We start from the raw sequence: 13596 nt of genomic DNA on the forward strand, positions 1-13596 counted from the left end.
TAAGCCAGCAATTTCGTCCAGACTATTTTGACAACTGTTTGATCGCCCGGAAGCTTTTTGAAGATTGTAGACTTACATGGCCTTGACAACTGTAAATGGCGACTATTCAGTACTTCGGTTCATTACATCCGTCCCAGACTGATGTATCAGAGGCGTTCTTCCGTATTCACTGGATGCAGAGGTTATTGATATTCTGTGCACTCGAGTAGCACCTCCCCCTACCAAACAGTGGGCTGTTAATAAGCTCACTTTTATTCAGTTTTCATGTGTATTTTTTCAAGCGGGTTACAATAGACACATGAGTTTTCAGATTCTCGGGAAATTATACTATGAGTTAGCGATCGGCACCAAAGTACACATTAATCGTGTAATTTTCCACTGCCACACTAGCTTCGTACTTCGGTTCTGAGTCAAATGAGCTTACTAAGTTTACAAAAGCACAGGTAGATTAAACGTGTCTTACCGTAATGTTTCAGTCTTGTATAGGTGCATGTGGAATTTCAAATCGCCTGTTCCCCAAGTGAGACGTGTTCTTTAATTCTTTAATTCTTTGACAAGAAGTTTACCATTAGGTGTGCTTAGTTGAGTGGAATCCCTGTCCCAGAATGCAACTAACAGAATTTAGCTGGTAGCGGTTACTGGCAATGGAAACGAATATGGATCAACACTAAGCTAGGCAGGCTGACGCGGGTGGCCGGAAAGAGTAACTTATCTTGAAAGAACCCTGCGCATCCTCCACTTGAATGGTATTTGTAGTAGGGGATTCGAGGCTCTCATCCACAGACCTAGTCTGATTTTAACATCGGAACTGAAAAAATGCGCTTCAGACCTCAACTTTAGCCCCACATCCCTAAAGCAAGTAGCAAGTTCTGAAAAAGTGAGATGGAATAACCAATAATTTGACTCAAGGTTCGAAGCAGTTTGAGATTTTCCCGTAAAGCCTCATCAATCAGAATACCAATAATATCAGCGAAGTTTGAATGTTTCTTTAAAAAATTGGTGTAATCGACAGTATGAAGCGTGACACCTTACCCGTGTGGACTTGGATGTTCAGTTGTCTCTCCGCCTAAAGACATCCATTTGGGAAGAGAAAAGGTGGTTGTTGCCTATGATGAATAAAGTCAAGTCCGGACCGAGTATACTTTAGCTTTGTGTGGTCTCGTGTCCAGGCAGTTCACCAAAACTGAGCAGATACTGTGCCATTTTCATTTACCCACTAGGTGATTATATTGTTCCCTCGCAACGAGAACACTAGTAAATGAAACCTGTTTACAAAGAGTACTTTATTTGAGATCTGATGCGTTTTAAGTAGTGTGTTTCTTTAGACTCAGCATCACATACCTACACGATTTTTAGTCAATCCAAACGTTATCACCAGAATCCAACTAGCTAAACAGAAAGGACAACCAGCTATCTCATCAAAACAATGCCATCCGTAGCGGTTCCCCCAATAAAAACTTCATTCCTTCAGTTCCTGAGGAAACACGCCATATTGCTTGTTTCTAATTAACAGTTTACTGCAGAACTGACGAACATGTCAATAACACCAGTAATCTCATTCAGGTGCAGATTGTGCTTTTTATTGTAATGTATGTATGCATCTGACCACTTATATTCGAATTCGATGTATACCAGGTCGGCTGATGACTGTTCACAAACAATAGTGCAATAATTTAGTTGGGTAAACATTCAGTATACTGGATATGTCATGTAGCTTAAACCAATTTTTATCTCTAAAACAAAGTGTTCTGGATGTCCTAAAACTTGTAGGAGTTTTGGTAAGTGCACAGCAACAGTTCTTGGCAAGGACTAAAATTCACGAATAGTGTTATCAGTCGTTTGTGTGCTTCGTTTTCTCTAGAAAGTACCCTGTTATTTGGCTGAGTGTGGATGTGGTCTTTATAAAACTAAGTCATTGGCAAATTTTTGGAAATAGAATAATAGTCTTTGTCCTACAGTGGTTTAAATTAGGGAGAGCCCTGTCACAGAGAACACTAGAATACAGTCTTGTACAGCTCAGATTCTTGGGGCCTTCAGTACTGATTTAAGTATTTGATACATTCAGAATGATTGATTTGGCGATCAACTTATTTCTTGTGAAGAACCAGGCTTCATCCTACAAGTTTAAATGGGAAGATTTCCCCGCTTTTGAGGCATGGAAATCATGCACACGTCATTTCAAGAGTACAATTCTTCAATTTTCTATGTCCTCCCCATCGTACATCGACTATCCCTGCTTTCCATACAAAAAGACAGAGGAGACTGTTTAATTAAACACGAATCTTGAACCAGAAGGTGCAAAATCAGCGAGGAATTACTTGGATGTATTGCATTCTACAGTAAATTCGATCGACCGACGTATGAGACTTGATCAACTTCACGAATTCGTACGCAAACGATCGTCTACTCAAACGGGGAGTTCAAATGCAGCGGAGTGTCAGATGAACGGATCCATCGGGAAGATCAACCGTAGAACTTACTGAGCAAACAATTGATAGTCTTACTAAGTCCCTCTTAAACGATGACTCCTCAATCTGTTCCAAACTTTCTCCAGTTGACTGATAACGGTTACCACACACGGATTAGAGATGCAGAGATCAAAGGTCACCGTTGTGCCAACCAATGAGAACACAAACCAAACAACTACCCAGCTGGAACAAAAATCCTACTTGTCGACCATGGGCAAACGTCACCCTTGGTAGCAGAACCTATATATACAAACACACACAGACATGGTGAATTTGTGGGGTCTCCAGAGAAGTGGTTTCCATTTCTAGAGTTATGTTGTTTTTAAGAGATTCAATTTAGTTAGCAGAGGTATCCACATAGTTCTGTGAATAACCTCAAAAAACCTGCCCAACTGTCACGGTTGCTTATAACAAAATTTTACAATTATCAGTTTTCAGTAAAACTCAACTTTTCCCAACTTCTTCAGACAGATGCACAGATGTATTTACAATCTAAGCAAGCCATCATGGCTCCAGTAAATGATAGGACACATTAACGCAACTAGCAAAAACTGGATATGATGAAAACTCAACTGTGGTCAACAGCACAGAATGGGTCAGAACAAGACTACACATGGGCACAACTACACAAATACAGCTGAATCTCCCTATGCAAGGATGGACAAACTGCAGTCACCACAGCTCCGTAGAGCCCTCCCCACCACCAAGCAGCCACGAACCCACTTAAAGACAAGAAAAACAAAACTCCACACCTGTTCAACAACCTCAGCGTTATAACCATCATAATAGATGCGCACAGCAGGAGATCAACCGTATCCAACCCATCGGTCTTGGCCCGGTAACAAATCGACTAACCACCTGTACACACTTTTTGGCCTGACCACCTGTAAGCGTCTCGACGGGAACTCGTTTGACTGACCGGCAAGAGGAGAGTTCATCCAGAGGCTGACGGACTGGTTTGCTACATGCACCTGATGTTCACAAGCATGTGTACGTGAGTGTTGGTGTGCCTCGATCCTGAGCGAGAGCGCACAGACCTCGTCTGGTGAAAAGAATCAGCCAAAATGTTGGTGGGCTGAAGAAGCAACACAATTCAAGGCGAACTGTTTGGATTACAAGCGTGGAGAAATTATTGTTTTCTTGACTGACATTCCTGAATGCTCGTACATAGCAGCAATGCGCATATTAGAGCTAAAAAATATGACAAATAAAGTGACTGAATTAGGCGTGAAAAAGGGAACTAATAATTGATTAGGGGAGTTATCGTGTGGTGCGCTCATCTGGACGATCAAGCCGAAATTCTCACAAGAAATAAGCGCTACTTTTATGTAGGTTTTTATGTCGATTTGCCAAAACCAACCAATTTAATGCTGCGTTTCAAATGACGCTATTCACCAAAAAAATTACACGCACAGTAAGGCGCTATTGTGGCCTGAAGTACTGAATTGAACGCTTGCGCCGGAATTTTGCATATGCGTGATTCCTGTCAACTTGTCGATACGTGACTTTCAAAGTCACACATTGTGGCTATCACAGACTTTCTCATCACACGGAAATATGATACAGTTTTCGGTACGTCGAATCCGAATATTCCAGGATATCACAGTGCGCAATCAACTGCACTCGTGCTTTTTGAGTGGGCCAGCAGACACGGTTCAAAGTATTAGCAATGAGAGCAGTCAGTCCTCCCTGGTTTGTTCGGGCAATTTCATACAGGCGGAGCGATAAGGCAGTCACGCTTGCTATTGTAAGTTGCTGCATTGTGTTTGGGACAGTATCGGTTTTGCCACCAACTGCAACATGGTGTTGAATGGCACTGTAAGAACGCCCGTAGTAAGCTTGTTTGGACGAAATATCAAAGCATATAATAGACCTAGTGTGTTGTTTTAAAGTACACTATTTAGAACTACCAAATGCCAGTCGTAACACAATCCCATAAGGTCTCCGGTGAAGGTAAACGACCGAAAATGCGTTCGAATTCCCATCTTTATTTGCATCCCAACGAAAGACGGCCTGTGTGAAATTATTCGGCGAATAATGTATGCATGTAGAGACGAAATATAGGATGAAAACACTAAAAAAACACGTAGCCATGAGACAGGGGCGTCATGGTTGCAGTCTCACGATAAACAGGAAAGTTGAGTTAGCTGCTTTTGCACGTGAAACACTGACTGCTTCGTGCTAATCGGTAAGACTTCCCTGGACGCCAACAGTCGGAGACTTTGAACGAGTGGCAATACTGCAATTTACCTATCGGTCTCAGCAGGGTAGTCAAAAGTTGAAAAATACTTTGGCAATGGACGACACCAAATTTTGAATTTCTGTTTGTTCTTCTGGTGTTGTTTGTTCCGGAAGGTGTCCGGTTATCGCTGAGTGAGACACATATCTGTTCTTTCGGTATAAGTACCACCGTAGCTATAGGCGAACTGAGAGCGGTAGAAAGGTCGAGGTTCAGTGACCTCTAACACGCTGTTTGTACAGTATTGGAGTCGCGATCGAGAGGAGACCGTCTAACGTTCACGAATACATGAATAGCTTCCTAAGGGTAATCGCAAAAACAGGTTTAAGGGGGTCAAAAAGGAGGAAATGTTTTGCCTTTCACAAAACAGGTTTCTACTAGTTCACCTTCAAGTACCTCGTTTCGCAGTTCTAGACCAAAAAATTCTAGAAATGACGGATTGTTGTTCTATTCTTCCTTTCTAGACGCATGTTAACTAGCCAGAGTAATTATTGGAAAGATCAGAGGTCAAAGTGGAATGTTTGTCGGAATTAAAAATAAGGGTATCGTCAAGGCCACCCGTGCAATATTATCACACAACTTCCTTTTTAATCTTGGCTAAGATGCTTCAGGCGAGAACAGCCTACAATCGCAAGATGACTAATCTGTTCACAGGCCGACAGTAGAACAAACATTTTCTGTACAGAGTAAATTAGAGCTCTGAGTTGAAATATGTATAGTGCCAAAAAAATACTTTCATTCGTAAAATGGATTAACCGGCCAGTTCAGAGACAGTGCGAAACCGTGACTCGATGGCAAGAAAAAACATCATGACAGAACCCGCTGATTTTAACGGAAAACACTCATTTGCATTCCAACTGGGTTTTCATGGGAGACCCAACCGAATCTCCCAAATATGATGTTCTTCGGAAAGTTTTCAGCAACTTTATGAATAGCGCGTGACGTCCACAGAACCCACCACTATTCGCTTTTCAATGGCCCAACAAGGCTGGAAATCATCTTCAAAATGATACAGTGATGATACAGTGATTCGTGTCTGTGACAAAATGACTATATTTGTTAGGTCTAACAGATCCAGTCGATTGGCCCTCCTGTTTCATATTTGAACGTTTTTCCCCAGTGGTGCTACCGTCCTGTTTACCAGTAGATATACAATCAGCGATGATGACTAATGGAAGTGAGTGAAATGCTGATAATTTGCCACGACCATTTCCAGTGTGCACACTGAACGAATTAAGAGGACCCAACCATTCGAACCACATGGTTGTCCAGATCTCCATGCGCATGAGCAACCAAGTTCTGTGTGCATGTCAGCATATTACAGTTCGTGTGAATAGTAACTGGTGTGCAACGTCCTTTGAAGTCTTTTATATTAACTCAGCTAGAATAACTATTCAAGCTAACAGAAATACACCGAGTTCATCAATTTAAAATATGAACATCGTCCTGTCCGGTGTAAAATGAATGTGCAAACCGCGTTTTGTGACAGTGTTCAGGAAAATCACGTTGTCACAAAACCTTTTTTACTACAGACAGCGCCCAGCCCAAAGTAAAACAGAAAATCATTAAAATAAACATTCTGTCTCAGGAGGTCACCCTCGCCCCAAAATGATGACAACACCTTTGAATAAGGTGTTATCTACCGCGTGCAGTGTGTAGAGGAAACATCGCAGTCCAGACGCACAGGAAGCAAACGGCATTTTGAACAAACCCGTAGAAGCAATCTGCTGGTATGTTTCTGTCAAGAATGTTGTGCACCATTTCAAAAAGTTGTGTTTCTTGTGATTTGAGCGTTAAGAATGTGCGGTCTTCGCAGGCCTATTTGACGTTGGCAGTCGACAGCGGTACAAATGATGTGAGCGTGAAATTATCACGAGTTTGTGGGAGAGAGGGAGAGAGGGAGGGAGGGGGAGGGAGGGATGTCAACAGAGGTTTCACAGAGAGACATCGGTCAAACCCATTCGATCTTTGTGCTAGGCGGCTTGCTATTTTGGAGATCCACAACTGAAAGTTTTGTTTAGCCATTTTCCTTGATGGCGCAATAAATAAACCTAACCTGATGGCTTCGCTGACACAATTTACATCGGAAAGCCGTGAGACAGACATGAGGAGCCAGTGATCATCGTGAATTCACGGCCATAACCTGTCGGCTGATAGTTATGACATTTTCAACATGAGGAAAACTGTTCTCTGGTGAAATGTGTTTCCTGGCAGATGTCGATGCACTTACTAAACGAGCGTGGAGTTTACACAGTTTTTGTTTTTATTAATATTACTTTTGTTAGTTCTAATGTCACACGTCAATGCCAGATTGTCACTGTTTGTGTTTTGAACCCAACCCAGTTGAGAACCTGGATGCCACACAAGATGGAGAATATCTGGGACAAGATTGAGATGTAGCCTGGCACCAAAGGCAATAAACGACTGTATGTTACACAACTTGCTTTTGCTTGTGATAAAAATTGTGACATTTACATCCGGATGTTTTTTCAAGGTAGGTTAGTGTAGAAAGAAACACAAACAAGAACTCACACAAGTGGTGATCCTCAGGACTGCTTTTTCAAAATGGTATTGACAAGTGGTGTCCTCAGGACTGCTTTTTTAAAATGGTATTGAGGTAAAAATCTTGAATATGTTCTTTTAACTTCAGAGCACAAATCTTCGAAGTACGGAGGCTAGGGAACAATGGTAATACCCACTGACATATTTATTAGACCAACTTACTAATTTCTATCCGAACAGCGGGTTGTGAATCCACATTTTTAATCGCTGCATCCGAAAATTATCGGCAGTAGAGAGTATGTCGCAAGTGCCCGTGGTAAGGAAGTGAGAACAGTTTCTTTAATTATAAGTAGTATAAAACGCCATTATTTTAGCGACGTCCAGAAGCCCAATGTGGAGCGATCTCGGTTTTCCCAAGGTATGCATCAATGAGCTATTACGAAATTCGCTGGCTGCAAAGAGCGTTTGTGATGAGGACCAGATCACTAAATCTCAGGTAGATTAACTTCAGCCAGCTTATCTAACCGCTGATTTGCATCCGCAAATATTCCACCAACAGGCAATGGCTTCCGACATGCGCTTATGGTAGACTGGCGCCAGGTAACGAATTTGCCTGTCACATCGAAATATGGAAATGTACCCCCGCGCACACCACGTAACGCTAGATGCAAAATGAGCCGAGCCGTATGTGTATCCTGATGAAGGCTTGGCACCCGGTGTAAACTGGAGGTAATTAGACGGGGTAGTGGGGTAGTAAACAGGAGGGGGCAGCTTAAAATATGTCAACATATCCATCTGATGACCCACGACTGTCAAGCCAAGTAGAGACAATTGCATAGTTGGAACTCGGTGTGTGTGAATGTTGGTCTGTTGGCTCACAGGACGCAACCTAGAAGCGTTCATGGCTAGCCAGTGCGAAACATCAATTTAGCCTTGACTCCACAGCAATGGCGACGGAGAGTTATCCCGAAAGCTGCCATTTACTTAACACGCCAAAGTTCTCATTGGTTAGTTGAGTTTTGTGTACATTATGATACAGAACTCAAAAATGGCTCTATCAAACAGAATAAACAATGGTGCAATACAAAAAATGTACCATAATGCTCTTCAGCAAGATAGGGTACAACACATACCAAATAGATGTACCGGTGAAAAACAGCAAAACAAACTGACAAGGCAAACCACAGGCAAAAAATGGCGAACCACTCAGCTCCCCTACAGACTCAGGATGTTGTATTCATCCACATGACGGTGGAAAGCGATATCTCGAATATCGTGGCATCTGAAACACACGCATGCCTGGTGCAGTACATTCACTTGCAGCGGACCATCATAAATAATGGATTGAGCTGGATTCTGTTGAGTATCCTAGCAAGATCAAATGCGCACGCAGATGACGCATGCCTGGTGTAGTACATTCACTTACAGCTGATTGAGCTGGATTCTGTTGAGTCTCCTAGCAAGATCAAATGCGCACGCAGATGAGAGTATTTGCCAGCGACTTCGTATCATGTGGTATATCACGCGGAACATTGACAACACATTCACTTAGTGCTCGTTTACAGTTGTTGCACCTACGAGTGAGTCTACAATTTGTCCAAAGACACAAGCTGCATATATGAATCTTAAGACTACCAAGATCGGGGATATGAAATGTCTAGATGATTCACGGGATGCGTAATTCTGATGGTTCTGAACAAGAAAAAAACAGCTGCACAGTGCATCTAGGCACAAATTCGATACAAACTGGCTTCACTTACAAGACAAAAGCCCGATTAAAAATATCGGTTTTAGATCAAGGTGGATGTTTTTCAAGCATACTTACTTTGTCTAAATAGGCTGTTTTTTCAGTGGCGTAATCATACAGGTTAGAGTGTTTTTCCTCAACGTTAGCAAGAGGAGAGATCAAAGTGTTATTCAGTAGCTCATTCGCTCGAATCCACCGTACACATGGGCTGGAGCTATCTGAAGCCGAAGCCACTGAAGATGAAGTTGAAAGAGAACAGCTCTGCTGACCGCCTCGATTAGGTACTCCGAGGATGTTGGTTTGTGGCAAACCATGGAGCGGAAGGAAAGAACTTGGCTGTGGTGGGCACACTGTTTGTCGCTTAAAAAGGTTCGCTTGTGAAGCAGGCGTCATTACGTTTTCCGCAGATGGACGTTTGAATTTTTCCCCAAAGTGTTTGCTAGACAAAGAAATTTGGCTGGAATCGATTGCCAACCATCTGGAAGGTTCTTCCGGCTTTCCTGACCATTCGAAAAGCTGACTGTCGGGCAAAATCGATTTTTGGATATCTGAATGAAAGATGCTCTGAGAAAAGTACCCATTTGAGCAAGTAGATGGTTCGGAATGACATGCTGTCCGATCAACTGTATCTTCAGAATTCAGTTGACCATGGGTAGCATCTGGTAGGCTTGGTGATCCTCGTTCATTTGCATTCCAAGTAATGGTATTTGGGAATTTTTGGAATTGAATATCCGCAAACGAGCCTGCAGGATGTGGAAAACCTGGGACTTGAGGAATAGTGAAATTGTATACGGTTGCGAACTGCGTCACTGCATGTTGTGCTGGTACATCCGCCCATATCTTCCTGGAGATCGAAGATTCTGGGGATCTCATAGCCTCATGCAATTTTGGAGCTGGATATTTACAAAGTTCACTTGGGTAACGATTCACAAACGTTGGAGCGTTCATAACAGGCGAACCGATGTTCTGTAGTGCCTTATTAGTCGCAAAACGTTTCTCACCATTTAGAGTCATTGCAGACACAAATCCGTCGGATAATCCACTGTGTCCAGTACCGAACCGTTCGCGTTTGCGCCATTTCGCTCGACGATTCTGGAACCAAACCTGTACACGTGCTTCTGTCAAACCGGTTCTCATTGCCAGTTGTTCTCGAGCGTACACATCCGGGTAATGTGTTTTCTGTCGTTGAAAAACAGAGAACATGCTTAATTATTTCTTTTAACCTTATATTTGCGTGGATTAGCTGTGATTTCACTTCAAACATTATTTGTAGGTTTTAGGAAGGTTCATTCCCAGTAGGGAATAACCTATGCTGAATGGCGTTTGGTTTTTAAGACTTTATTTATTGCTTATATGGCACTCGAGTAGACCAATTCCGATAAACCATTTCAGGCTTTCGATCCAGAAAGAAAGGCAATCCTAATAATGAAGACAATAGGCGAGTTGCAAGCCGCGCAAATACAAAATCCCGTAACTGAATGATCAGGTTGCTCTTAGGTCAGAACAAAAGTGATGGGCTCAAGTCTGTGAAAATTGAAATTTGTTTTTAATTCTAGAAATTGAAAAAAACTAATTTCAGCCTCGGGAGATAAGTGACCAATTTATCGAATCCTTGACAGGTTCAGTAAACTGAGCTGAGTGAACAGCAACAATCGTACTCGGAACGGAGCCAACCTCTGAAGGCAAGTGGCCCGTACCGTTGAGCTATTCTGTAACCATTGTTAGCGTGAATTTCTGGACTTTGGGAAAAATGCAATTATCGCCGTCAGAAGTGTCCTCAAAGCAGACAGTTTGGTTAGACACTCGATGTTAGACACTCGGTGTTAGATACTCGAAGTATTTTTATTGATTATATTCCTTCAACGGACTAAAACTGATCGGTCTATTCAAATGACTGCTCTAGTAGCTGAAACAAAATGAATGAATTCCTAAACAAAATCAAAGTTTATTTACCTGGAACTTATGACAGAACACTCAGAAGTGCAAATACTTTCGTTGTTTCCTAAGGAGGTAACTTGAAAAGATCGATACAATGTGAAATACAGTGAGGCCTACTCGTCAAAATCAGCCTAAAAACAAAGGTGTTTTGTTAAGGTTTTGGTCTACTGTGACCCGGATAACTTTGGTAAGTCAGAAACCCTCATCTATCAGGTCGACGTAAATTTAGAGAATACAATCCATTGCCCTTGTCAAGGAGTATTTGATAACCTGTTCTATACAAGTAGTAAAGAGCTGAACACGAATTTTGACGGTGAAAAACCTTTTTTAAAAGAAAACGCACTGCTTCGGTGTGCAAAAAACTAACATCACTGAAAAAGTCAGTAGAAAGTGGCTTGGTGTTAGATCTCATAAAAATCCATTACAAAACGGGACCTCATCACGGGTAACATATTAGTACAACTTCAATATCTCCGGAACGTTACAGAATGACATTGCGTACTGACACGTAGCTAAGCTTCCTGACAAATTCCAAAGTTCAAACATCTCCATCACTGAAAAAGTCAGTAGAAAGTGGCTTGGTGTTAGATCTCATAAAAACAGATTTGTAAACAAACTTAAGATTCAACGAAAATGCAATGAAGGATATGGTTCTCGCCGTGATTTTAGTTGTTCAAATCTTCAAATGTCTGCTAAGCCCACCGCCGTCTTGCTAGTTACAAATCCACAAATAGTTATATGTTCACCGAGAATTCGAATTTCACTAAAATCGGAATTTCAAACACGTTGGTACACAGTGGGTACGACTTATCGCGGTTTGTTTCATCACTATTACAGCATTTTATGTTTGTTCCATACTTGTTTATTCCACGATGTAATCCTAGGAAAGGCAAACTACGAAAAACCTGAAAATACAACCACCGTGCACCACCATAATTTTGGCGTGAAATCGACGTTCTTGCATGAACGGATTCCATTGTGAATACGACTGACTGCGAATCTGGACATGATAGATTGTACGGAAATTTAGGCTCACGCTTCCACGTATTCACCCACCTGGTTTGCGGTCTGGCGCAGGGCTTGTGTTGGGTAATGGGTCAATCCTCATTCCCATGTGTTTATCTCAGTGCTGTTTATAGTTGTGCGCCATATTTTTTATTGTTCTTCCTAGGAGTATTATAGTATCCTCCTTTCTTTGCATTTTAGGTTCACGCTTTCACGTATCCACCCACCTGGCAACCTCGAATAAAGACGCGAAACCATTTACGGTATGTTGAATATGTATGACCGCGAAACAGTGCAAACGTCTAGCTGAGATGGGAACGTAGTTGAGGATAAACTGACATTCACGTTGTCTTCACAGTTAATGGTAGAATTATGTAGACGATGCCGTCTAAAAGGTATCATTTGGGAAAGACAGAGATTGAAGCTCTAAGAGTCCTAATTTGCCACTGTGGATTACAGCAAGCCCAACTACACTGAAACTTCCAGAACAAGGGAAAAATGTTGTGAAGATGCAGTTTTTTACAACAAAACGAGGAACAGCCCATCAAAACATAACTATCGGAGACATTTACCTAAATCGTTCATTTTGTCTCAACTCGGACTAAAGTTATAGCAATACAAAAGTTAGTGGCATAAGGTTGATTCCTATGTTTGAAAGCACTTATGCAGTGGGTCTCCATGTCATCCTGGCTGAGACGCATTGGTCCTCCTCGCTTGTGTTTATAGAACCTGGTAGACATATCCCTCAAGTGATTTCAGTGGTGAAGATGCTGCCAATTTGCAGACGGACTGCCGAGCAAACGTTTGTTTGCGGTCTGGCGCAAGGCTTGTGTCGGGTAATGAGTCAATCCTCATTCCCATGTGTTCATCTCAGTGCTATTTATAGTTGTGCGCCATATTTTTTATTGTTCTTCCTAGGAGTATTATAGTATCCTCCTTTCTTTGCACTTTTATTGTAGCGCGTTGGCAGTTAAGCGCAAGTCTTTACTACGGGTGCGGAATGCAGATGACAATCCTATTTCCACGAACCTGAAAATCGTCGTAACCCAAGACCACCAAGTGAAATACAGATATACAGACATGTTCGCTAGTGGTAGAATCAAGAAACCAGAGGGCTAGCGATGGGAAGCAAGAGCTCAAACTCGATGGTATCTTTTCCAATAAAGAAGTACGTTGAAGTCTGATGGATAAGGATGGAGCTACACACTTAAATTTGACTCCACTATGTTATTTTGGCCATGTTTTGAGCAGTTTAGGGAACATGGTGCTTTGGCTTTCATTTCACAATTAAATAGCTAAAAATCCTCTTGCAACATGGAGAATCAAGCGCCTTGAGTCGTATTTTCTTACAAATTAATGGATCCATTACCCTTCTTCGAGTGTAACATCACTCCTCGGGAAGGGGGTAATCCATGGGCTCCTCATAACGATCGGGTGGCGTCCCTAACGGATAGAAATCCCATGTAAATCTGACTCGGAATGCTTGGGGCGTACTCTGCTGTAGAATAGCTTCAAATTGGGAGGGTTCTGAATTTTGGACTTCGATTTATACCTTTAACTTCGCTTATCTGAACGAGTTTCTACTTCCTTTAAAAAATGGACCTTTTGCTCTTCAGCGATTAAAAACTTGACTGCTCCAGGTGTCCCCCACATTCAAAGTCTAAATATACTATACTATGATATACTGTACTACCCTA

The 13596-nt window shown here is 42.0% G+C and overlaps 1 protein-coding gene across 1 annotated transcript in view; it reads right to left on the reverse strand.

Annotated features, from left to right (window-relative positions):
• Nucleotides 1-9004: 9004 nt before the first annotated feature.
• T265_11375 (hypothetical protein) overlaps nucleotides 9005-13596 on the reverse strand; it is a gene marked incomplete at both ends in the record, with an annotated part of 8414 nt that continues 3822 nt past the window's right edge. The window contains 2 exons of the mRNA XM_009178014.1: nucleotides 9005-10160; nucleotides 12472-12500. Coding sequence (XP_009176278.1) covers nucleotides 9005-10160; nucleotides 12472-12500 — 1185 coding nt within the window. The remainder of the gene's footprint in view (nucleotides 10161-12471; nucleotides 12501-13596) is intronic.

The sequence above is a fragment of the Opisthorchis viverrini genome (genome assembly GCF_000715545.1).
Source record: "Opisthorchis viverrini unplaced genomic scaffold opera_v5_493, whole genome shotgun sequence".
NCBI lineage: Eukaryota > Metazoa > Platyhelminthes > Trematoda > Opisthorchiida > Opisthorchiidae > Opisthorchis > Opisthorchis viverrini.